The 27,476-nt window shown below is 40.3% G+C and overlaps 1 protein-coding gene across 2 annotated transcripts in view; it reads left to right on the top strand.

The window, feature by feature from the left end:
* Positions 1-27,476, top strand: part of CD226 (CD226 molecule) — a 43,318-nt gene that overhangs the window by 6,152 nt on the left and 9,690 nt on the right. For both annotated transcript variants that reach the window (XM_075125327.1, XM_048840156.2), the window contains exon 3: positions 13,962-14,294. In XM_075125327.1, coding sequence (XP_074981428.1) covers positions 13,962-14,294 — 333 coding nt within the window. The remainder of the gene's footprint in view (positions 1-13,961; positions 14,295-27,476) is intronic.

The raw sequence follows: 27,476 nt of genomic DNA, 5'->3' as shown, positions 1-27,476 counted from the left end.
ATAAATTCCATTATCAAGTAACTCTGAGTACCTGTAAAAAGATAGCTGTTATTGAGGCAGTATTCTTTTATTCACAAATCTGGCCAATATATCAGAAGGTTTCAGAGTAACAGCCGTGTTAGTCTGTATTCGCAAAAAGAAAAGGAGGACTTGTGGCACCTTAGAGACTAACCAATTTATTTGAGCATAAGCTTTCGTGAGCTACAGCTCACTTCATCGGAATGCATTCATCTGTAGCTCACGAAAACTTATGCCCAAATAAATTGGTTAGTCTCTAAGGTGCCACAAGTACTCCTTTTCTTATATCAGAAGGGTCACTTTAGTAGACTTTGAGGCTGTTTTTGAGTAACAATGACTTCATGAGTTAAGATTTTTGTTAAAATTTGTATTTTACTGACTTTTAATGGACATTACTTTTCCAAAAGGCTTAGTTTCTTTGTTCAGTTGGGTATTTTGAAGTTATTTTATACATTGTCTGCAGACATTATGAACCTCACTTCTTCTATTTGTTGGAATGACAGATCTGGGATTTTGCAATAAGCTCCATCTTTATGAAACACAGTGAACTGAATGAGATCTGAAGTTTTACCCAAAAAATATTTTAAATTCTTTTTTTTTCCCTTTCAAAAGCTGTACTTTCTATCATTTTGTTAGGCATACTCTACATGCAAAGTTTCATCAGTTAAACTAAAGGTGTGATTTTTATAATTTTATTTAAACCACTATAACTTTTTCTGTGTGGGAACTCTTAGATCAGTGTAAACTTGACTTATATCAGTTCAGCTTGCAGTGGTAAACTTACAGGCACAAGCTAAACTATATAGCCAGTTTTAAACCAACGTAAGGGGTCCACAGAGTTTTGTTTTTTAACTAATTTATCTAAATCAGATTTTAAACTTGCACAACTTCTGTGCACAGATAAGCCCTAAGTGTCTTGGATCATTCTTTATAATAAAAAAAAAATCAACAGTACTCCATTCAGACAATTCTCAGGCACTGTAGTGCATCACTTAATTTCCAGATTAGTTAGAATGGAAGAGAAGTGTTCTACAGAAACTGTAGATATAATTAAAATCACACATAGTCTAAGTTCTATTTGAAGATTGTGAACAACTGTTAGGCTAGTACTGAGCCAGCATTACACTAACAGTATTGGATATGGATTCCTTTCCTTGCTGTTATCTCTACCATTGTTGGTGGAGCTGGTTAGGAATTTTTTGGAAAAAAAATTTCTGTTGGGAAATGCCGATTCATTGAAACTGAAACTTTTCATGGAAACTTATCAGTTCTCCCCCAAATTTTAAAAATTTCATCAGGAAGGTTGTTCAGATCCAGGATTGGGAGGTATGGGAATGAGGTGAGGAGGCCAGGAGAAAGAGAGACCCATCCTAGAATAGCCAGTAGTTAGTTAGCATTAGGACACTCACCTGGAATGTGATGGCAATACTGTTTTAGACTTGGTTTTGGTAAGTAGTGAGGACATTAAGAAAGAGCTAGTTGTAGAAAATAACCTTGAATCACCAATTGATATAGCTGTGAAAAAGGCAAGTGTGAGGTGAGGTCTGTCCAGCAGAGAGACGGGGAAAGTAGTAATACCTTTGAACATGGCATCTGGAATACTGTGTATGGTTCTGGTCACCCATGTTCAAGAAAGAGGAATTCAAATGGGAACAGGTACAGAAAAAGGCTGTACCAGGATGATCAGGAGAATGGGGAGTCTGTCTTACAAGGGAAGACTAAAAGAGCTTGGCTTGTTTAGTTTAGCAAAACTAAGGCTGAGAAGGGGATATTATTACTCTCTATAAATGTATTGGGGAGGGAGGTAAAGGACAACCTAAAGAACAATTTTTGCACAACACTAAATGCATATACATTTGTTATGAGTACCTTTGGAAAATAGAAGGTTTCTAACCATGAGAGGAGCGAGGTTCTAGAATTACCTCGCAATAGTGTTAGTGGGGGCAAACAAACTAGCTAGTTTTAAGATGGAGCTTGATAAATTTTATGAATGGGATGACATGATGGGGTTGCTTATCATAGCAGCGGGACTGGAATCGATGACCCAGGAAGTCCCATCCAGGTCTGTGTGCCTATGGATGTGGGAAACTCTGGTTCAAGTCCCTGCTCTGCCAGATCTGGAATAAAAACACATATATGTGTGATATAGAATCCTCGTTTTTCTAGTCAGCCCTATCTTATACTCCGTAGAGGCCTTGAGCTGGATTATCCTCTACCTTGCACCTTGGATAGTAGGTTAACATCCAAGCAAAGTGAGAACAAAGTCAGGGTAAATTGCTAACATTCTGATTTGGTGGCATTTTACATCCACTTTGCACTGGTATAAATGATAATGCAAGGCTCAAGGCAGGACTCCTGAGGATTGTCATTGAGTAAATATGGCAACAAGTAGCTAATCTGTTGATTGTCCACATTCACTTTAGTTGTATTTGCTGAAATACTTAAGCACCAAATATAACTACTGGCATTTTTAGTGTAAACACCAAATATGTTGTTTAAATATGTGAGTGAAGCATCTTTAAGTGGACGAAATAGTGAACGTCTAGAATATTACTGTAGAGACCCTGATGGTACATTCTGTCTTTATTTGATTTGATTATACAGGGCATTTGAAAACTCTAGTGTCCACCAGGAAAACGTTTGCCAGCTCTGTGTTATTTTTGTGATCGTGTGTCTTGCTGTGGTCTGAGAGTACACCAAGCTGTTTAGAGAAGTTCTTTAAGGGCCTTTTTAGTAGTATTCCTGTCTTGTGTGAACCGCAACCACTTCCTATTACCCCAAAAAAACCACAAAGAAAGCTCCATTAATATGCCACAAATTGAGCTGAATGTAGGGAGTTTGCCTGTCCCATATAGCTATGTTTCAGGCGTTCTTCCTGCAGCATACTCAGCACTGTACATGTTTGCACTCTGTTCATGTTTGGGAGTTTTTCTTTAGGACCATAAAGGCTAGAACTGCCCCAACCACCCTAAATGGAAGCTTAGATTCTGCAGTTGCTGCTGAATTTCACTGGGAGAATGCACTTTGACCCCTGCCAGGTCTACGACCGATTGCTGGATATTCTGAAGTCAGTAGATGAGCTGATAAGGGATATGAAGTTTGGTATATCTACACTTGTAAAATGTAACTCAAGAGGTCACAGAGTAATTTTTGCTATTACATAAATGATAATGATTAAAAACTAACAAAATCCTCATCCAAAAGACTTAATTAAGCTAAAGTTTAGATTGTAAACACCTAGGAGTTCTGGAAGGAAAGAAAAATTTAGACCATTTAAATAAAAAAACAAAATAAAGACAAGAAATTCTAAGACAATGATAAACTGAAAAGAATCAACAAAATCAAGCATCTGAAAGTATGGAAAATAGACAGTTAAGATACCACAAACAACCATTTATATGTCACTATACTGTTGCCAACCCACCACTCAAAATGATGAGATAATCATGCCTACACGCTGTATCTTCCACACAAAAGTATGAGGCACCTACTCCCATTCTCTCACCTGGAACGCACCATACTCATGTTCACACCACAAAACTCCTACATTGCATCGCCTACGCAACTGCAGACTATCCTCTTATTCACCTCTTCTTGAGAAACGGCAACATCAACGTCTTGTTTCGTGTGCTACACATACACACAAAGACCTGTCCGATGTCATACTGCTTTTCTCATACAGCTGTCATTGTGGAAATGTTACAGAGTCTGAATCCTGTATATCTAATTTACCCATCTACGTGTACTTAGGAGTTTTTTATGTTGTACTTATCAGTATGGTATCTAAAATAGCACAAGAGCCCAGAAAAAAAAAATTTCTTTCTCTCTAATCCTTCAGACAAAAGAACATGGATTTGTGCACTTGATTATTTATTTTAAGGGCATTTATTTTTGTGGGTGGAAGTTACTGAAACAGTAGGTTCTACCATCTGATCTGAATGACAGCTGGCTTGGGCTCAGCCTGATCATTCCTGATATCCTAGCACCAAAAGTGTTCTGTTCCCAGTGTTGTGTTATTCCTGGGGAGAGCAAGGCATTCGCTGAGGTACTGCTTACCTAGGTTCCAGTGTAACAAGTCTTTTGTAGATTAGGACCAAGCCTTTTAAAATTCTTTTTTTGGAAGGGTTCTGGGAGCCTGTGTCATTTAGAAAGCACAGGTGCTCGATGCCTATGTCAGCCTTTGTTGCTAACGACTTGAGCTGCTGTGAGGTGTACTCACTCCAGTTTTTTTGTCTTGATTGACTCTAAACTCAGGTAAGAGTGAGTTAGAGTAGTTCTGTCTGAAGATGATGGAAACAGGAATGACTGTGGAGACATTAGGAATGACTGTGACACAGCCTTCTGGCTAAGAGAAGGTGAAAAAAGATTCGCTTTTCATTGGCAGCCGGAGTTTCCTCAGTGGCCAGGCTCACTGCAGGTCCAGATGGTTTGCTTGCCTTTCGTCATGTGGTTTGCTCTTTACACAACAAATCTGATAAGACAGAACTCTATGGGCATAGTGGAGTTCAAGTATATTTACTGAATATAAGCAGTGTGCAGGGCCTTTCTAACTGTATACACTGCTCTAGTTCTCTGGTTGGGTTCTTGGGGTTTCTAAAACATAGAAAACATGGTTAGCACCACTCGAGTATTCAAGGTATTTGAAGGGATAGTAGTCGATTCTTATACACTACGCCTTTGTTATTAATCTATGTATATCCTATTACTTAAACAAAGTGGGCTTCTTAAAATCTGCAGTCGAGGGAAGAGTTTATAACTTAACTGTCAAGGCATACAAGGTTTAAAATGAAAACTAGTGGTAAAACCAGAGACATCCTTTTATGGTGTGTGTGCAGAGCAATGGTACATAGTGATAGAATTAAAGTTGCTTGGGGAACTTTCATTGCTTATTTCAAAATATTGTTTGTACGGAAAGTTTAACCAAGAATTCCCAGTTTCTTTTCTTGCATTTAGAAGGTAAAACAGAATCATTGCTCCTTTCCCCAAAGCACTCTTATTTTATGCTTTGAACTGAAAATGGAATATTCTGTTTATGCCCAGAGTTACTTTAAAATCTCATGATGTGAATTCTGTATGTCACCTGTTATGTCTTGGAAAAAGTTTATTTGAGTGCTCTCTCTGAAAGAGAGTAATGCAAACAGAAATAGTTTTTAATTTGTGACTAAATTTGTGCTTCAAACAATCAATGACAATAGATTGTTTGTCCCAGGGGGATACATTTCCTGATCAATGCTAAATATGAGAGGAAGTTTATTAATAGTGTTTCAATGCCAGATGTACCTATTAAGTATTATCACATTTTAAAGAGTGGTATGCTCTGCTCTGTGATAGCAGAGAGAGAGCGCAATTGTTCTTAACTAGTGCAATTATACACTGACACTAAGCACTACCTTCTAGATTACTGTTCTTATGTTTGCTTAAAGCAGTACATGATATATATTCTTTACAACGTCCTTATTCACCTTAAATAACATTTTTTCAGCTTATCTGTGCCTTACTATGGAATGAGGTTCATAGATTTGTAGTGAAAAATTATCAGCAACTTTCAGTAGCTGGAAAGCAGAGATGATCCTGAGGGGCCTTCTCTCCTTATCTCTCTCTTAGATGTGAGCTCCCAAGGGTAAAGGACAGTGTGTGTCTTCTACAGTGCCAAGCATGTTAACAATTAATAAAAAAGAAGGAAGCGGCTCAGACCAAACGAGGCTGCCCTTCCTAGAGATCTGGTTGTTAATGGCTTCCTTTTTGCTGCTTGTTTTCTGGGGGTGGGGGGTGCTACAGACTGAAAGTACACCATTTCCCTTCAGTAGAGGAGGTGGGGGAAAAGAAACAGGTGGAATGAACCCATTTCTCCTCTTAAGAAGAGGCTCAGATTGTGAGGAATACTCTTTTTGTCCTCTTTTTGCAGGCAGGAGACGTCTAGGGCTAAAATAAGCTGTGAGATCCATCACTCTTCTATTCCGATACTTTTGTCTACATACAGACTTGCACTGATTTAATTAAACAAATTTCAGGTTAAACTACTACAAAAGGCTATGTGGAGGGATTTAGTTGTGGAAGAATATGTCCACCCCTGGCATGCTCAGGTAAAAGGGTTCATTCAAGGGGGAAAGGAATGGAACATACATAGGAGACAAGATATCCTATAGTGAGCAAAGTGTGCGAGACAGGTAATTTGGATGAGTCTTTCCAATGATGGAAAATATTTTTTGTAATGGCAACTGAAATAAAGTTTATTTATAATTTATATATATAAAATAATTTATTCCTCTTTGTGCAAGTGTATTGTTGTTGTTTTCTAGAAATCCTGAATACAGTCGTTTGCACAATTTTTTATTGTGCAGTGAGGGAGAGTCCTTTCATCTCCAGGCTTTTAGTTTTCATGAGCCGTTCAGAAATCATTGTGCTGGAGTCTTTACAGAAAATCTCCGTGGCTCCCTAAGTGGGACATCTTTTTCTAATTATGATAACATTGCCAACTCTGATCCTTCTCTTAAAGAGAAGGATCAATGTCCCAGATACTTGTGCCCGGCTGGAGACCAAATGTCCTGCTATAAAGGATGAAAATAGGCAATCACTTTGGAAAATATATGGAAAAGCAATGTAGCTAGACACCTTGCAAATATGACAGTATCTTGGTAGATTCCTTAATTAGATCAGTTCTTAACTCTAGCTGTAATATTATTGGTGCATCTACACAGGAACGTGGTAGAAATTATTTTCACATTTTTAAATGAAAATGTAAAGCGTAGCACAGGAGAACTTTGCATGATCATATACATAGTGTAGGGAAATTGCCATTAGGAAACTTGAAGGTTTTCAGCCCTGAAGTTCTCTCAATCTCTAGGTAGACACGAAATGACAGTTGGAACTGGAGAAAGCAGTGGCAAAATTGCCTAGATGATAAAAGGTCATGTAGTTTCTTTATGTATTAGTTCCACTTTTTAAAACTGATTTATAAAAAACCCTCAATATTTATTCATTAGGAACAACAGCATATAGAAGATTGGTTGAAAGAAGGGATATTTGGAAGAAGAAAATGGGATGTTATTGTTACAGGTATTAGGATATAAGACCTCAGATAACCAGGCTCAATTAGCTTATTTAACAAAGTATTAGAAAGAACAACACAGAAAAGTTAATGTTACTAATTTGAAGAACAGCCTTGCAGCAATCGTGGATTTTTTTCTGTTCTAAAGTGATTACAAAACTACTTTATTTTTAAACCGTACTTGTTTATACTGTGTCTGTCGCTTTCTTCCCTTTTTTTTAGCTTTGATATAATTTATAACCAGTACTCAAGAAACAGAACCAATCATATTTTTCCTAATAAGCACATTTATTTTTAGTCAACTGTGGCATAATGTATTAACATATACACTAGTCCTGTACCACTGCCAAGCACAGAATTAATGTCCCCTGCAGATTCCCCCCACCATCCGGGCCCCGAATAATTGATTCTGACGGGGAGGGGAAGGGAAACTTCAATTACACCTTTCACTGACCAGGGGCTGATGTGGCACCCGAAAAGAGGGCAGCTGACTCACAGGCTGGAGCAGCCAGCCACAGAGAGGGAAGGGGCAGAGGCTGCCTTCTTCACAATGCCACGCCTGCAGGGCCAGGTGAGGAGGCATTGGATACGCGGGGGGAGCGGGGGAGAGACAGACAGACAGCATGGCACATGGGGCTGCTGAGTGGACGGTGTCACGCAGACCGGCCTAGTCGAGGGGACAGACTGGGGTGAGGGCACAGGAACTAGTGGGGTGACAACATTGAGCCAGGGTCTGAATGTGAGGGGGGTTCAGGGCCACACGGGACTGGGTAGGGGGATGCAGGGCCATGTGGGGGGTGGCTGAATGGGGACAGGGGCAGCTATGCTGGCTGAATGGGGAGTGGGTTGCAGGGACACATGGAGATGGGCAGATGAGGCTAGGGGTCAGTCAGGGTCTGCATGGGCAAGGCTCCCCAACTCTCTAACAATCCCACCCCAGAAAAAACCTGTTCCATACTTTTCCCAGCCACACCCAACAACTCTCCAGGTTCACTCCTAGGCTCCTTCCCAGCAATTACTACCCTCTCCCTTAGCTCCTCCATTACCTGTGACTCCCCCAAGCCTTTGCACTATTTCTGAAGGGTCTAGGAAATAGGTTTCTGTATTATAGTTTCAATGAATTATTACTCAAAATTTTGCATTATTATGCTGAGTAAGGAATCTGTTTGTCAAAAAACATTTCCTGAATCTTTTTTATTGTCTGTGTTGTTACAGACATACTTGCTGACAGGTATTTGAAATAAATTAATAAAATACTATAATTGAAACTGGCGTGATTATATTTTGTTATTTTGACAAATACGCAGAATTTTATAATGTGTGCAGAATTTTTAATTTTTTGGCTCAGAATTTCCCCTAGGAGTAATACAAGACACTGGGAATTTTCCTTGCTTAGCATAACTGCAAAGCTTCATGGGAATCTGGTTCATAGGCTAGCAGTATGAAATGTGAAGGTTGTTCTAGGCATAGCACATTCTTAATTTTAAGGCTGCTGTCAAATTATATCTTTTTGAATATATCTATGTATATGACAAAAAATTATTTATTTTACCAATTATTATTCCACAGCGTTATACTGCTGCAACAGCAATTGAATTCACCTTGGCTTAAGCACATAATATCTGCACTATCCACCATTACCTCTGTAACACCCAGTAGCTTAGATCCAAAGCTGTTTTCCCCCCTTTCCCTAAAGAATAAATGTGATTAATTAAATTTTGAGATAATTGATTATGGATATTATTACATAAGGCAGTGGTGGAGGGAAGTGGAAAGTGTACAATGGTAACTTAAAATATTTAAAATTATGGAGCTGGGTAATAGGCTCCATAGAACAGACTGAGAAACATATTGTGCTGGGAAAATATACCGCATTTTATGACTAATCTGCAGAATGAACCCAGATAGGAGATGAGCAAAGTGTGAGGGGAACTATAAATTGGGACGCTGGACTTCCAGTACTTCAGTGGAGTCCACTGAAAGGAGCTTACCAGTTAATATTCTTTAAATGTCCTAGATCCCCTTTCCACTGCTGTCTATAAAGATGAGCCTTTCTTTTGGCTAGTGTGACAACTAAACAGTATAATTGGGAATTTAATAAGGGAAGAAGGAAATGGAGATGAAAAGTACAGTAAAAAACACTGGTGATATATAGGTTACTCTTATTTATCTATCTGGAACTAAGAAGCTTAGTATGAAACAACCTGCCTTATTTTTAATAAGGAGGAAACCTGTAACATCTGGAAAGAATCAAAATAAAATGAAGGATTGTACAGTGCAGTTTCAAAATTGAAATATTTTGTTGGTAGCTCTGGATTAGATCAAAGTAAAACAAGAATCCATTAAAAGTATCCTCCTTATTCTTGGCAGAGAAGGGAGAGGGTGTTTGGAATGAAGGCTGTGTAATGGTTTATGCTAATCAAGTGGAACCTCGGAACCTGCTGAGGTTCCCCCATATCTATTTGTCTTTGAAAAAGTAAGTAGGAGCAAAAATAGCTGCAAAATTGTTGTTACCTACAGGGATGTGAAAAATATGCAAAAGTAATCTGTGAAGGTGCCCCTGATCCCTACCCATTGGCAGTGTAAGCACACTGATATTGACTGTTAGTGATGAACTCAGGTGGAGTGCTCCCCACAGCAACTGTGTGCACTCACGGCTTGACTTAGATTGCCTGTTGCTAGGCAGAATGTGCGCCTGCCAAGCATCAGCCTGCATCACCCTGCCTGAGTGTATATGTATGAACATAGCAATAGTAATAATTAAGTTTTCATCATAGGATCTCAAAGCACTTTGCAAAGGCTAAGTGTCATTATCCTCACTCTGCAAAGAATTAAAATGAGACCAATCTGGGAACAGATTTCAGGGTACTAGAAGAGACTCAAGAGAGCTATCTATTGGATCCCATTGTTTCTCTAATCAGTTGTGAAATTTTCCAGCACCATGCAAAGCAAAATCTAAATGTATCCAAAAATAAACTGGTCAAAATAGACAAAGCAATGTGCAAAGCCACAAGAATACGTATGTTATCATTATGCATTTTCTTTCAGTTCACTGAGCTATGTCTATCTCATGTTGGCAGGATCGATGTTTAAGGTTACTGTAATTGTCTTTCTATATCAAAAATTTAAAAAAAGAGTTGTGTGAAGTTTATACAGTAAAGTTAAACTCAAGAACGAATATAAGGTTTACAAGACTGTAAATTTTGAACTAGTGCAACTTGTGATAAGCAGTAATAAAGTCATATATACTGACTCTAAAAATGAATGAAAAACTAGCTGGGAGGGGGAGAGCCTGATGTCTGAACCATTTGCCAGTGAAGAAACCAAAATTAGGTGGGGTTGTCCAAAGAATGAGAAAAATACTAGAGCTGTGCAGGAAACAGTTCTCTCATCCTGCAAGAATTTTCAAAATTTTTAAAAACTTCCCCATGTCTGATCAGAACAAAAAGTAGGAATACTGAAAATTTTCAGAAGCTGAAAATCTGATTTTTTTTTTAGATCAGATCAAAAAAATTTTTGTTTAGATAATTTTGAACCATTTCATTTTGATTTTTAAAACCTTCTTAAACTATAAATTAACTTTTTCAATTCAAAACAAAAAGCCCTTTCAACCCTACACCTGGAACTTTTTGTTACAGGATGTTGAGAATAGATACTGGAATCCCTCATGCCAGCCAACTTCCTGTTGCAGAATTTGAGCTTAGCTGTTCGTCCTCTTAAACCCTAGCAATTAAATTACATTGGTTTATATCTATTTACATTTTCAAGGCTACCATAGCAAGAAAAATGGCTAGAGACTTTCAAGAGACAAACATAAAGATTTTCTTTCACATTTCTAGTGGCCTCAAACCATGGAGAAGGGTCCATGGCTGCAAGATATGAGGAGACTAGAAGATAGCTCTGACTGTGACTGAATTAGTTCCAGCATTAGCAGGGAAAAACTTATTCAGAGAGTCTAGCACACTCATCCCACACAAAGCAAGAAGTAAGTATATAGTGAGATGTGCTAAAAAAGAAAGTTGTTACATGGAGGAGGAGGAGGAAAGTACTGAGCTAATACCCGTGTCAAGATAAAGAGAGCTAATTAAATAAAACAAAAGCTCCAAATGTGCAGTATTTTTGATCCATGTATTGGGAGCGTTTAATTAGAAATATGTAGGCCTGATTCTCCACTACCGTGCACCTTCTGGGATCACCTATACACAGTATGTGTAAAATACTACCATGTCAGAATGGCAGCGTTTTACACCCACTTTCACAGGTTTAAATGACTGCAGATAGGTTTTATTCTACAGTATGTTGCCCTATGTATAAATGCGAGAGAGAGAAAAGTAAAGATTATCATTTTAAAATAGAATGTGACTTCTTCCCTGTTGGTAATGCTTATGATGAAATGCTCAAACAGCTACATATTGGCAAGGAATTTCAGTGCTATCCTTATTTGTTTTGTTTTTTAAAAATATGTTTGGCTATTATTTTCATTTTCTTCCTACCCTAATATTTATTATATCAAAAATAACCAAGTTAATGTAATATCAAGTCTGAAGTGCACAATATCAAATATATAAGTGCATACAAGTCTGAAAATTATAGGTCTAAGGTACATAGCCACCTTAACTCTATTCTTCCTGTGTGTATTGTAATAGGATCTTTTATTGTAAAACAGTATACTGCTGGTAACTGTTGCATATTATTGGGCCACTAATATAATATGAAGAAATAGCACTTTTCATAAAGTCATAGATGTAAAGACCAGAAGGGATCATCTAGTCTGACTAAGCATAGTGCAGTTTCTCTGAATTAATTCTGAATTAATTTGAACCATATCATGTCTCTTAGAAAAACATCTAATCTTGTTGATCTTGGCAAGTTGTTTCAAAGGTTAATTACCCTTCTTGTTAAAAATTTGCACCTTACAGGATGAATTTGTCAAGCTTCAGCTGCCAGCCATTGGATTTTGTTATACCCTTTCCCATTAGAGTTCTATTCATCACATTTCTATTCCCCATGAAGGTACTTGTATAAACTCTAAAAAAGTCACCCCCTGTATCTTCTTTTTGATAAGCTACATAAATTGAGCTTTTTGAGTTTTTGGCTATATGGCATATTTTCCAATTGTTTAATCATTCTTGTGCTTTTCTCTGAACCGTCTCCAGTTTTTCAACATCCTTCTTGAAGTGTGGACACCAGGACTGGAGACAGTAATTCCAGTAGTGGTTGCAACTATGTCAAATGTATAGGCAATATAACCGCTCTCCTCCTGCTTGATATTCCTATATTTGTGCATCCAAGGATCACATTAATCCTTTGACCATATCATTGAACTAGATGCTCCTGTAGAGCTGCATATTGACCATGACCCCCCCCCCCCTCCCCCAGCTTTTCGGAATCACATCTTCCCAGGATAGAGTCCCTCAGCCTGTAAGTTGGGCCTCCATTCTTTGTTCCTAGATTTATGTATTTGCATTACGTCATAATAAAATGCATATTGTTTGCTTGTGCTCTGTGTATCAAGCAATTTAGATTGTTCTCTATCAGTGACCTGTTCTCTTCATTATTTACCATGTACGGGGCATGCTTTGTATGAAATATCACAACCATATACGAATGATGAATCTGGTGGTTAGAGGGTGCTACTTTGAGGTACAGTGTAAATTGCCCATTTACAATAACATTATGAGACCTGTCAGTTAGCCAGTTTTTAATCTACTTACTGTGATTTTGTATTATTTTGTTTTACATCACTCTCCCGCATATGTATGTTAATGGTATCAAGTGCATGCAGAAGCTTGAGAAACGTATCTTGAGACAAGTTTCTGAAGTGAACAAAGGTAATATGGGATCCAACGCTTCAGTCCTTACCACCAGTGGAAGTTGAGTGCACTGAGCACCTTGGACTGCTCCTTTTACACTAACTTGATTTCCAACCTCTTTCAGCACCAAATGTCTCCAAACAAGACAAAAATACCTATTGTCATTTAGGAGTTACATACATCCAAAAATCAATGTTAGAAACCAAACTGTTATTGAGTCCTCTGAATGCCAAGATTGTTTAAAGTTGTTCTAAAGAAGAGGAACTTTTTTTCTTGCTTTGTTTATTTATAACCAGCTAACTATTTCACTCCAAAAACTACTTCTGGGCTAAGAAACTTCAGCAAGAGGATTTTTAAAAAGAATTTCTTTTAAGAAATTTGTGCAACTGAGAAGTCAGTTTCTTGAGCTGATGGTAACTAAAATAATTCATTTGGGGAGTTACTGACCTTTCACAGGACAGTCAAATGTTTAGCTATCATGCAAGTTTTTCCTCAGTGGGCGGTCTGAGATTTTTTGAGGTGCTCTGGGGCTGTGGTTGGGAGAACTTCAGTTCATTAACTGGTACCTTATGTAATCTAACTGATAAATGTAGATTTGGAACTATATAGGGGGTTGAGTTTTTAGTACATGTGCTGAGAGGTCACAACAGGCAGGTTTTTATTAATCTGAAAAATAAAAGTTAATGTGACTGAAAAACAGACCTTTAGAAGGAAAGTGCCATCTGAATCTTAACTTGATTGTTACTATAATTTTGTTGTGGCCGGGGATTTATTCAACGATGTGGGTAAATGGGTAATGCATTAAAAATAAACTTGAAAATGTCTTCACATCCTGCATTATGGAGGTGTTATAATATAGTGTGTGCACATGTGTGTGTGTATATATATATATATATAATGTGTTACCTTTAAGTATTTTAAAATTACCAGAGGTCTTCAAACATCCTTCTGTTCTAAGCCAATTTAATTAGTATTAACATGTAGTATTGGCATATAGACAACAGTATTTCTTGGAATAGATTGTTGCTCTTAAATGTAACCTGTATCCATTATAAACGCTTTTTTTGCTTTCCTTTTAACAGATTCTTTTGAGGTACCTGTGCTGCCAACCAACCACACGATTACTGAATCAGGGGGAAATGTGACGCTTAGATGTCCTTACAGTGTTGGAAGTTCGGTGCAGCAAGTGATGTGGGAAAGGATTAAAGCAGATCGGATGGATACCATAGGCCTGTGTAACTTGTCAGAAGGGAAAACCTATGGTTCAGATTACCAGGAGCGTGCAATGATAGACTGTGCTACTCAGGAGAGAGACATTCTTGTCATTCAAAATGTTACAGCTTCTGACTCTGGAATTTACCGCTGTCGTTACGGTGGAAACAAAACCCATGTGATGAGCTTGACTGTCACTAGCGGTAAGTGAAGGGGCAGATGGTTTCACAGATGGGAACTCTTTGAACTACTTATGTTTCCCCCCTCATGCACAAATACTTGTAACTGCTAAGTGGGCTTCTCTGATGTCACATTCAAACTAGCAGTGTGTCATGAATAGCAGAACGTGGTGGTTACTATGGCTTTCACAAGGCTGGGCTGACTTTGAACCTGGCTGGTCTCTTTTATAGCTGTCTCAGGGAAACGAGTGACTGTGTGGGAGTGAGAGAGAAGGTGAGAGGGGTGGTTTGGAACAGGGGAGAGTAGTGGGAGAGAGCTGCATAAGGCAGGGAAGGGGAGTCTCCAGCTCCATTCAAGCTGCACCTTGGGAATTTTCCAGTGTTTGTGCCCTGGGGCATGGGTGCTGGAACAGTTTTTATAGTGGGGGTGCTGAGTGCCATTGAACCAAACTGTCAACCCTGTATATGATGGAAACTACTTCAAGACAAGGGGTGCAGCACCTATTCCCTGGATTGCATTATGCTGGGTTCCAGAAGTGTGATGCACTCTGAGTTGTAAATATCTGGGAAGCTCAAGAGTGCAGTTTGTCTGGAGCTGCAGTATATCAAACATGGCTGCTACAATATGCAGGTTAGGTACTTGTTTATTTATATATATTTGTTGTTTTGGATATGAATAGAGTATTCATCCCATCCATATTGTAAACTTCTAATGTAATGCTTGTGAAACATGCCAAACTGACAGCTACACTTGCTGAAGTCCACTCATTATCCTTGGAATAGTCTAAGCATACACCAAATCAGTGCAAATTCCCCCACATTGCCCAGGTGAAAAGATAGCTTGGCCACCCCAGCTCAGTGGTGGGCAACCTGCAGTCTGTGGGTCGCATGCAGCCCATCAGGGTAATCTGATTGCAGGCCACAAGACATTTTGCTGATGTTGACCATCCGCAGGCATGGCCCCCTGCAGCTCCCAGTGGCCACAGTGCGCCATTCCTGACCAACAGGAGCTTCAGGAAGCAGCGGGCCGCAGGGACGTGTTGCCCACCACTGCCCTAGCTTCTCTACTAATTGTGCTGATGATATAGGGATATGGCCACCACCACACTAGTAAATAAGATGAAGTCCACAAAAAATAATTTCTTCTAGACCATTGAAGAATTGTTGTGTGATAGCAACCAGGCCTGGCTTCTCACTGGCAATCTGATAGGAAATGCTCCATGTTCCATTATCAATGCACAGAGCTATCCAGCTGACAGTGTTTTGCATCACTAAAGGTTATGGATTGGGATCTCACTACCTTGTCTCAGAACTATATAATGTAGATACCACATGCAGAGTAAAAATTCAAAATAGGAATTTCTTTTTTTGGTTTTCTTTTAAGAGCTAGTCGATATTCATATAGTCTTTTTCATGCTTAGAAACCTATCCACTGAATTTACAGCCAGGAGAGAACACAGTGCAAAGTGTTAACTATGATGTACGTGAAATTAAAGACAGTACATGTGAGAATATGGAAACATTTTTCACTGATTGCTTGTAACAGTCTCCGTCTTCCTAACCAGAAATCTAACCATTGCGAAAAATTTGATATTTTCCTGTGTATATGTGAACTAACTCACATTTTATTGCATTTTCCATTCATCCTGATACCGGAGAGCTCCTTTGATGGTCCATTCTAAATAATCCCGCTACAGTTTTGATTTCTACTTTAAATATGCTTTGAAGGAGCTAAGACTCATTTTAGGTTGTTTTGAAAGGATAACTCCTCTTGTGCCTTCCGAATTCGACTCCTTCCATTCATGTTTAAGTCCATGCTGTTAAGTACCTTTAAAAGTACTGTTTTTTTCTTTTTCATCACTGAGTGTTCTGGATATTCAACATACATCCTAGGACTAGAAGACTTTCTTTAACAGAAGTAGTTCCTATGGCATGGAGTCTGAATCCTTTCAGAAGGTTTCATCCAAAGGGTGGTTATTAGGGGGTGGAAACATGGGAAAATAAACTGGGCATGTTACTGTGGTGCACACCTAACCTGTTGTTGAATGAGAGGGGGAAGGGAAAGAAGCTTTTGAATCTTGAATTTCTCTTGACTTTGACAGTTTTAGGCATCCAAGTTTAAAAATGTTGACCTTATACAATAATAATCAAATAGGCTTGAACCTGATGAAGTGTCTAGCAAAATTCCTATTGACTCCAAGTGCAGCAGGACACACAAAGCCCAAAACAACAACAAAAAAACCCCAAACAATAAAAAGGAGTAGTCTATCCCACCTGTTAAAACGCCCTCTTCCAACCTAAAGCTTATTAACCTTCTATAGCTTCAAAGAAATCCTATAAATCCCTGACAACTTTGACATTGTCAGTGTACATTTGGTTTCTCTTTCTAACAACTGTTGTTAGATGGGAAAAAAGTTGAAAGACTGTGCCTACAGAGCAATACAATTCAGAGTGTGCCAAGCCCTCTCCCTCTCAGTTACACACACAACTGTGCACCTTTTATAATAACAAAAGGAAATATTTTTATTGAAATGTGTTTCTAATCATTTCGTTTGTTTTCAACATTTTTCAAAAGTGTTATAATGCACAATGAATGAATGAGAGAAATATTAACTGGAAGGGGGAGAGAGAACTGGTATCACTTCTATATGTAGTAATGCACATTGGAAAACATAATCCCAGGGTAATCTGCTTACTATACATGTAAAATGATGGGGTGTAAATTAGCGGTTACCACTAAAGAAAGAGATCTTGGAGTCATTGTGAATAGTTCTCTGAAAACATCTGCTCAATGTACAGCCTCAGTCAAAAAAGCTAAAAATATTAGGATCCATTAAGAAAGGGATAGATAATGAAACAGAATATATCACAATGACACTAAGTAAATTCATGGTATGCCCACACCTTGAATACTGTGTGTTATCCCATCTCAAAAAAGATATATTAGAATTGTAAAAAGTACAGAGTGGGGTAACAAGAATGATTAAGAGTATGGAACAGCTTCCAGATGAGGAGAGATTAAAAAGTCTGGGACTGTTCAGCATAGAAAAGAGACAACTGACAAGAGACAACAACAAAATCCTGAATCTATAAAATCATGAATGGTGTGAAGAAAGTGATTGGGGAAGTGTTATTTACCCCTTCACATAGCACAAGAACCAGGGGTCACCCAATGAAATTAACAAGCAGCAGGTAGGCTTAAAACAGTCATAAGGAAGTACTACTTCACACTATGCATAGTCAACCTGTGGAACTCATTGTCATAGCATGTTGTGAAAGCCAAAAGCATAACTGACTTCAAAAAAGAATTGGACAAGTTTCTGGCGGATAGGTCCATCACTGGCTATTAGTCAAGATGGTCAGGGACATAACCCCATGCTCTGGGTGTCCCTAAGACTCTGACTGCCAGATGCTGGGACTGTATGACAGATGAGTCACTCAATAAATCATCGTGTGCTTGTCTCTCCCTCTGAAGCAACTGGCACCAGCTGCTGGTGGAAGACAGGATACTGGGCTAGATGAGCCATTGGTCTGACCCAGTATGGCCATTCCTATGTTAACATTCTGTGAGATGTGGGGAAACCAATGAAATGTCCAGCCAAGGTCAAATTTAATGACTGTGGCCTGGTTCAGCACTTGTTTTGAATGAGCCAAGAAAAACAATTCATTTCTAGGCATGACTACTTGATGTACCATTTTATGTATTTCCTTTTCATATCCATTTAGTCACCTCAGGTGGCCTGACTTTCATTTGGGGCTGCAGAGGCAAGTAATAGTCCAGGTTCAATCTCCTATCAAACTCCTTACCATTTCTTCCTGATCTAGAAGTGGATTAAAACCTTGAGAGGTTCTGTACAGATATTGCAAGCCAGAACTAGATATAAAGGAAAGATTAGAAATACAGTTTTGGAGAGACCGAGTGTGAGAAGATGGTTGGCCATTGTAAGAAAATATCTGACAATTTTGGAAGTGGAGAAACTGGACAGAGGGGCATTGGACAGGGGCAGAGAAATAGATTTGGGAGTCATTTGCAGAGTTGAAGCCATAGAAACAAATATACTCAGGTTATGAGAGAGAAAATACTGTGGGAGAATAAAAGTTTCTCCTTTTCTAAATGTGAATTTCTTCATCTCTTTTTGCAATCAGAAATCACACCATGCACTTCTGGTCAAAATAAGGAGGAGTACAAGCAAATTAAGAAAATATACTATGGAGGGCTCATACAATATTTGTCATTAGAAGTCAGCATGCTACAGCTGGACATTTTCTCAGGGGAATGAGAGTGTGGCCCACTTAATACTCCTGATTTTTCTCCAGTCTATCCTTATTACTTGTATGTATTGGTTTATTTATGTTACAATAACACGTGGAATCCTCATTGTATGGGGTGTTCTACAATCAGATAAGACTTTCTCTGTCTCTAAACCCTTACAGTCTGACTAAAGACATGAAGTGACAGCTAGATTGCTGTATACAATATAGAGAAGGGTGACAGTAATAGGAACACAGGGCTGAATATATTGGCTAAATAGATAGCATTATTTTAGTTTTAAACAAGCAATCTTGGCTGTGTTCAGCAGACCTCAGAAAGTTCAATTTCGAGTTTGTGGTGGAGTGATCTAAGGCTGTCTATTATTCTGTCGGCAAAGTGTCATTTGCAGAGATGCTGTTTCAGATCTTTTAACCACCTAGGTTTAAAGTGCTGGCAACGTTCACTACTTTTATGCTTCTTATTTCTCTGTCTGCCCATCCCAAGAGAGATCTTTACAAATGGTGGCATAACAATTTATTTCTAAAAACCAGACAAGTTTTTTAGGTGCTTAAATACGGATTTAGGGGCCAGAAGTCCATCTGTTGTGCACTGAATTACACTAGCTGAGCATCTGGCCCTACGTGCCGAACTCGTAGGCATACAAGTTTGAAAATGTTGCCTATATAAGGTCGGCGTGTCACTATTATTAAACCAAGTTACATCTGCTATATTGAATTTAGATATTTTGTTTTAAAGTTGGTTTTTGAGAGAGTTAAAAGGGGATATAGTTAAAAGACCACAAAGGGTGAAGTAAGGAGTGGCTAAGAGACCTTGAGCTACCCATGCTGGAGGTATATTCAGTAAAGTGAGGTTCAACTTTGAAAAGTGCCTGTAAAAAAACAAAAGAAAAAACACAATAGTATAATAGGAGTGCATGTTTATTATTGCACTGATTTCCATATTATTAGAAGTAAAATTTTCCATTTTTCGAGTTTCATGTGTCTCAGGCTGTAGCCTGTGTAGTGTATCCTCTCGTCTCCTGATGACTTGGTTTAACCGCAGCAGCACATTTGCGTTTCAGTGATGATTGGTCTCACAAAGACGTCAAACCTCTTGTATTGGTTTTGCAAAGTGTGAAATCTAACCGTCCAAACTAAGTACAACTCAGATGTTTTATTTTCTGAAGCAGCAATGTGCTATGGAATCTATGCCTCTACCATTCAAAAGATTGTAGGACATTTGCTAGGATATGGACCTATTGTAGGATACAGGGAATGCAGGATGTTCATGCTAAGTACCTTATTTTAATTCTAGAAAGTTCACAAGGTATCTTTAAATTGGAAAAGTAGCTGCCAGTTTTTTGTATGGTGTAATAGTTAGAATTAGTGTTTAATTTCACAAATCTTTGCAGTAGATGTCATTGTAACACTAAATAATTTTAAGCTAAAGAATTAAATTAATCAGAACTATGCAGTACAAATGTTCAAATTAAGGTCAAATTGACAGAGCCCGTTTTTTTTTTTTTAAGAAATACTGTGTAGTTGGATTCCTTTTATTTACCTTCTTATCTCTAAGGCTTTAGGGTTCACCTGGAGAGGGGTGCCCCACACACACTCCTGTACACCTCTCTCACACGGGGGCGGGTGGTGACCAACTGACCCGGCCCTCCATGCCTGGCTGGGCCCCTGGGATGGACCCGCCTCTCCTGGTACCTGGCGCCACATCTTCCTGAGGCAACGTGCGGCGGGGTGGCATAGGTTCACATGTCCCCCTCATATTTCTGCCAGGGTTCACGCCAGAATATAACCAGCAGCAGCCTTTCGGCACTGTGCGGGAGGGAAGGGATGGGAGCTGCTTCCAGCCACGAGGGAGGGGGAGCGGAAAGGGATGACCTGGCTCGTGTCTTTGCAGAGCTCATCTCTTCACACCCCTACCCCGACCGTGTGGCTGGAAGCAGCTTGTCCATTCCTGCCTGCACTGTGTCAAAAGGCAGCTAACACCTCCAGGCTGCTGCTGGCCACGGACATAACCCAACCGCCTCTGGCTACAGCACGGGCAGGAAGGGGTTAAGCCCTAAGGATGCATTATGCACCAGGGAACCTGACTGCAGGGGTTTCAGCAAACCCTGCCACAGAGGTGACTCGGCAGGGGAGGGTGCCTAGGGGACGAAGCAGCCCCTGCTCCCGAGGGGCAGGACCCAGGGTGGGGTGGGGGGGTCGGGTGAAGAGGGTGCTAAGCCCCAGCCTGTGGAATCTGCAGGGTTGGGGCATGAACAGGCTGGAAATCGCTCCCCCACCCTCCCACTCCTCGGCCCCTTTGCTAAGCTCTGAGGCTTCCCCGTGCCAGTGCTGTGCGGGGCTTTGGCATATGCAGGGCTTGGCTCCTCCTGACCAGAGCCCCGGACTGGTGGGTCTTGGGCTTTCCAGGGGCACCGGTGCAGCCAGAGGCAGCGGGGGAAGGAAGGAGCCTGCTGGCCAGGCTGTTGGTGAGCTGAGGACTCCGAACAGGGGCTGGTTCTCCGCACAGTGCTGGGAGCGGGACGCACCCTCTGCTGGGGATATGGAGGAGCAGTGGGGATGGGAGGGGTGAAGGGGCAAAGCAGGGAGAGGACAGCGAGAGGGGGAGCACGTAAAGGGCTGATGGGTGGGCAGCAGAGGCGACACGTAACCAGCTGCCACCTGGTGCCTGCCCACACTCACCAGCCACTGCCACTCGCAGCGTGCAGCCAGTGCCAGCTGGAAACAGGATGGGGGGTGGGGCCCTGCTGGCTAAGAGCCAGCACGCAGAGCAGCCAGCCCCGCACACTGCATCTTTGCCCGGAAACCAGCTTTGCACCCCACCCACCACCAACCACTAGACCCCCCCACTCACCGCTGGTGGGCAGGCAGCTGGCAAGCGGGGATCTGGCCAGCAGCAGGACCCACCAGTACTGATGGGAAGAGGGCGGGAGGAGTCAGAAAATATAGGAAAGTTTGCCCATTTTTAAGAATGTCAGGATACCTTCGGGAGGGCTTAAATATGGGACTGTCCCTTTAAAAATGGGACAGCTGGTCACCCTAATTAAATCTCCCTGTCTCCTATAAATCCTGTTGACACGATGTCTTGCTAAATATGATCATATCATGAAATTAGATACCGGCAATTGTTATCCTTTTAATATCTCCATTAGTCTGAACTTGCTTTTAATAAGAGCTGCAGTTAATGTCATTCACTTGTTGCTGACTGTGGCCAAAACATCTAAATTTTGTATAACAACCCTGCATCCAGCTAATAGGTACTTTCCATCTGAACACATACATGACCATTCATTCACTGACTATCCTGTCTCTGTTTTATAATTTCCTTTGTAAAAAGAAAATTCTTTTAGTACCAATTGCATTGTTTGCCTTTTTACAGACAAAGCCCTGGCTGGGATGATTTAGTTGGGGATTGGTCCTGCTTTGAGCAGGGGGTTGGTCTAGATGACCTACTGGGGTCCCTTCCAACCCTGATATTCTATGATTCTATAAACATGACAGGTGAATTTACTGAATTAGTTTTGGAATCTCCTTTAAATCTCTAACCTTTAATTAAACTTTGGCATTTACTGAATTACTCTGTATGATCTAAAACTGCTTAAATTACTGTGACTAATTAAAGTGATTTGAGCTGAATTAGGACTAGAGAAAAAAAATCAAAATTGTGTGTATACTTTACACACACACCATTCTCTTCAACTGAGAAAAGACAAAAGGGCATCTAGGTATTATTTTTACATCTAAAGCAAAACTGTAGATTTTTCTTATCCAATCTACTAAAGGTTTTATTTGATCTGAAGATTTCTACTTTTGCCAGACGAGTTTTTGGTGCAGATGTGGGTAAAGGGAAACCGGTTAAAGCGTTTGAGAAACTTACCATTTGCTAGTATTTGAGTCAGAGACCATCATTTCTAAAGACAGCAGCTCTACGTTTGACTGAAAGAAGCTGCCAGCTCCATTAGCTGTCAATAGCCATAGGACCCTGTCATAAATATAAAGTGAAGGGTAAACACCTTTAAATCCCTCCTGGCCAGAGGAAAAACCCTTTCACCTGTAAAGGGTTAAGAAGCTAAGATAACCTTGCTGGCGCCTGACCAAAATGACCAATGAGGAGACAAGATACTTTCAAAGCTGGAGGGGGGGGGAAACAAAGGGTGCTCTCTGTCTGTGGTGCTTTTGCTGGGACCAGAGCAGGAATGCAGGTCAGAACTCCTGTAAAGAGTTAATAAGCAATCTAGTTAGGGATGCGTTAGATTCTGTTTTGTTTAAATGGCTGATAAAATAAGTTGTGCTGAATGGAATGTATATTCCTGTTTTTGTGTCTTTTTGTAACTTAAGGTTTTGCCTAGAGGGATTCTCTATGTTTTGAATCTGATTACCCTGTAAGGTATTTACCATCCTGATTTTACAGAGGTGATTATTTTACTTTTTCTTTAATTAAAATACTCTTTTAAGAACTTGATTGCTTTTTCATTGTTCTTAAGATCCAAGGGTTTGGGTCTGTGTTCACCTATGCAAATTGGTGAGGATTTTTATCAAGCCTTCCCCAGGAAACGGGGTGTAGGGCTTAGGGGGATTTTTGGGGGGAAAGACGTTTCCAAGTGGGCTCTGTCCCTGTTATTTTTGTTAGACGCTTGGTGGTGGCAGCAATAAGGTCCAGGGACAAAAGGTAAAATAGTTTGTACCTTGGGGAAGTTTTAACCTAAGCTGGTAAAAATAAGCTTAGGGGGTTTTCATGCAGGTTCCCCACATCTGTACCCTAGAGTTCAGAGTGGGGAAGGAACCTTGACAGACCCTTTCCAGACTACTGGCCACCTGAGAAGATAATACCATTTCCACCCTTTGGGTAATGGCAATCCCTGTGGTATTTTAAGCTGTCAGGACTCCAAGGGTCTCAGGTTGCTGGTTCAGTGAGAGCGGAAAACCAACGAGACAATGGGTTGGATCAGGGCCCTTGAGCACAGCCAGTCCTTCCCACATTGTCTGCCCCACATAGGAACACACCTCCCTTCCCCTGCCCTGCCTCATTCTACCTCCTTGGTTGTTGCTAGATCCAGCCCTCTGCCTCATTCTGAAAGCAACAGGGAAAGGTGGAAGGGAGGTTCAGGCAATCACTGTGGCAACAATAGCTCAGGGACAGGATAAAAGCAACATGCAGCGAAAAGTGGCTGCTGGGGAATGTTAGATGGGTGGGAAGCAGGAGGCACATTGTCCAGTCAGTGGCTCTTCTGGTATGATGTAGGCAGGTGGTATTAGGAGTTTGCCTTCTACAGCAGGCAGTGAGAGGCACGTGTGTGGTGTGTGTGAAGGCAAGGCTATTGAAGGAAGACAGAAGTGAAGAGACAGGAACTGAGTGGAATTAGCTCTTTTCCCTCACCTTAGTTTCCTAAATGAATTGTGTGTGTCTGCAGGACTTCTAGGAGTTAACAAAGCCCCTTTTCCTAAGCATGAACATGCATGTGTTGCTTTCTTTCTCGCTCTCATTTGCACAATCAGCTGTTTCAGCAGTGTGTAGTTAGCATACTGTATGTACCATTCCAGCAAGGCGTATAACAAGCTATAAGCAGCTCCTTACAGTGCAATAAAAACCCCTCTCATTAGGTCACAATGCATTGTAACTGTCTAGCCCATCAGTGTTTCCTTCTCAAAGCAACAGTTAGTGTGTTGAAGGTTGAAAGACTTCACCCGTGAAATTTCCAAAATCCTGTGAAGAAAATGTCAATACTACAAAACTGTTTTTCATTCAACACTTAAGGGAAATGCGCCTGGACTTTAGACCAGATGAATAGTCTCCCATTAACCTAGCTCCTTTAATCAGAAGACAGGCATTAAAGAGACAAATGACAAGTCTGAAAGGTCAGTAGTTACAGTAGGGTTTGGTATATTTATGAAAACAAAAGCAGCAGTAGGGCATAATTCACTTCAACTGAGAAGGCAAAAAAGGGCTTCTAGGCATTTTTGCTTCTAAAGCAAAATCTGTAGAATTTTCTTACCCAACTTTAAACTCGGTAGCTGGTAATCACCATGTTCAAACTGTCATAAATCAGAGATCAGCCCAGCCTAATAACCCTGGAGCCCAAACTCCCCTTGTTTTTGAGGGGAGTTTTCTGGTTGGAATCTACCTTACAAGGATTCAATCCAGAAGTATTGAGCTTGATGCAGATGTACCCTTTCCTGAAATGCGAGGGGATTAGCATCTGATGTTCTGGCACAGATAATAATGAAATGCTCTGTTTTAGCAAAGCAGCTAATATGTGAAGATGTTTGAACTTGCTCCATAGAGGGCAATTGTTTGTTTGTTTCTGCAATTGCCTAAGCAGAAAATCCTTATGATATAGAGACTGACTAATGCTGTATAATATCTTGGAAGGAAATACAACATGTCTTTCTCTTCTCCTTTGTCATTATAAGCATATGACAACTACAATCAGGCTCAAAACACAAGGCCACAGGTTTTTATATGTGCTTACAATATGAAAACCTTCAGCTCTTAACAGTCCGTTAGAATGCTGTAATGTCCCATGTCCCTTCAGCAATATAAAGTTTGAGTTTTCTTTCTTTCCATTAGAACAATATTGAAATTAAAGCATGGGGTCTTTCTTTGGGTAGCATTTGCCCTGCAGTTTCCTGTGTGCACATCAGCATTGAAGAGAAGCTAGTGAACAAGTTATGGCCCCTGTTCATAGTAGCCAATAACCACTGTTAACTTTCTTTGTCCACCTAAGGATTCACCTCTGCTATGATGCCCCCAGAACACAGCCATCTGGTAATGGGTTAAGCAGGTAGTGATTTGTGATGACTGCTACTGATTGGCTTGTTTCACATACAAACAATGCATTTAGCTAGTTGCTGGTTAAACATATTCCTGTTATTGCTACCTTGTCCTATCACCTGCCTACTAGTCTGTTTCTTGCCTGTTTAAACTGTAAGCTCTTTGGGGGCAGGGATTGTCTCTTACTTTGTGTCTGTAGGGTCTGTAGACCCGGTCTGGTTTAGTAATCTAGGCTCTAGTAATACAAGTAATAAATAATAATGATGTGTGGCAAGGGTTCTCAAGATCGTCAGTAACATGGACCAGACCTGAATAGAGAGTTTTTCTCGTGGTCTGCTGTCCTCCCATTTTCAGTTAATTAGTATCTCTGTGGCAATTACAGCAATTGCTTACATGGAAAGAATATTAGGAAAGCACTTCAGCTGTCCTTTAATACATTTTAACAGATGGAAACCAGGAGGAGACACAACACTATATGACCAACCATGGTTTCCTGGCTCACTGTTTGAGAACTGCTGATATATAGTATAATACAGCTAATTTAGTCAGTATATTAAAAGTCCCCATTTTTAACAAACCAGATATTTGCCTTTCTCAGCCCATGTCTTGCTTATTGTTCATTACTTTCATTTCTGTGTCACGTCAGAATTTGAAAACAGTAAGGTTATTTGTTTCTGCATTCTGTTTCTTTCGGCTAGATCCTACTCCCTCTGTGCACCGAGGTAAAAGAAGCAGAAGACTGTATAAGGGTGCATTTTTTTCCCTATGCAAATAGCTGAACAGAATCTCTCCCACCACTCGGGTCGACTGGGTGGTATGTCTGTTCACACACTGGCTCTCACATTGTGGACCCTGCAGCATAGGAGGTGAAACCAGCTGGCTAATGCTTAGGCTGCTATTAACAGCTTGTGTTATCTGGGTGTGCCCCTAGTACCTGCTCATAGGAGGAGGAAGCAGTGCATTGTGGTGGGTTGCACAAAGGCAGATTAGAAGTTCTGTGGTTTAACATACTTTTTTTTCCTGCTTCTTTTAATCAAAATCAGTATCAAGAGTGTGAGAAAATATATTCAGTATAACTACTGTGTGTGTAGTAAACAGTGCTGAAAAGGGATGGTTGTAGGCCTGAGACACTGGACTGAGACTCAAGAGATTTGGGTTCAGGTCCTGGCACTGCCACAGAGTTTTTGGGAGGCCCTGGGCAAGTCACTTCCCTGCCCTGCTTCAATTTTCCCACCGGTTAAATTGGGATAATCACTTCTTACCTGTCAGGGGTGTGTGAGAATATATTAACATTTGTGGTGCTCAGATGACAGGAACTATATAAACAGATTGTGTGCAGGGCGGTCTCAGGATTGGGGGAGTACATATGTAAAACCATCTTTTCCCCCTCAAGTTGGCCATTTGAGTGTTCCTTGGCTACAGTTGGGGTCTGGCCCAGTAAAATTTTCAGAAATAAAATCTAAACATTTCAAGGAAAGTGAAGTCTAATGTAATTTTGATTAAGTGCTTCTCACCTTGGTTATGGTTCTCAGAAAGTGTCTTTGTTTAAATAGTAGAACAGATGAATAAGCTCTTCAAACAAAAGCCCCAGGACATGGGATCTACCATAGGTTAAGGGCACAGATTTTTGTGGAAATGCTTGTTAAAACAGTTTCCCCTATAGTTAGCACAGGAAATAACTGGCATGATTGTGTAGTAGTATCAGTTGACAAATGTTGACAATGTAATGTTGACTGTGGCAACCTTTTTGGGGGTCTCTGAAGAGATGACAAAGCTATTGGTTGTTTTGAGTCATGAGGCCCAGGAGGCTGAGTACTGAGAGATTGTTGGACTATTTGTTTAGGATAACCTCTGTAGAGTAAAATCATAGGCCATATCTGGTTCTGCAATAACTTTTACATGACTAGCATGCAGTATTTTTATTATTGCTACCTGAAGAGATCTTGTCTGTGATATCAGACTCTGGTTTCCTCAGTGGGGAAAAATAAGCTATGTGATGCATTGTTTAGTCCCTATCTATGTATTGTGGTCTCTCACCTTTTGTGATATCCATGTAAACTCTGCTGAGAGCCCCAGAAACAAAGGTAACAGTGAAAAATTGGTGTTGGAGCCTGAGGGGAAAGCAGGAGGGCCAGTCTCCTTTTCCCCTTTAGCTTTCACTGAAT

Source organism: Caretta caretta, chromosome 2 (assembly GCF_965140235.1).
Source record: "Caretta caretta isolate rCarCar2 chromosome 2, rCarCar1.hap1, whole genome shotgun sequence".
Taxonomy (NCBI): Eukaryota; Metazoa; Chordata; order Testudines; family Cheloniidae; genus Caretta; species Caretta caretta.
This window is presented reverse-complemented; position numbering and strand designations above follow the sequence as displayed.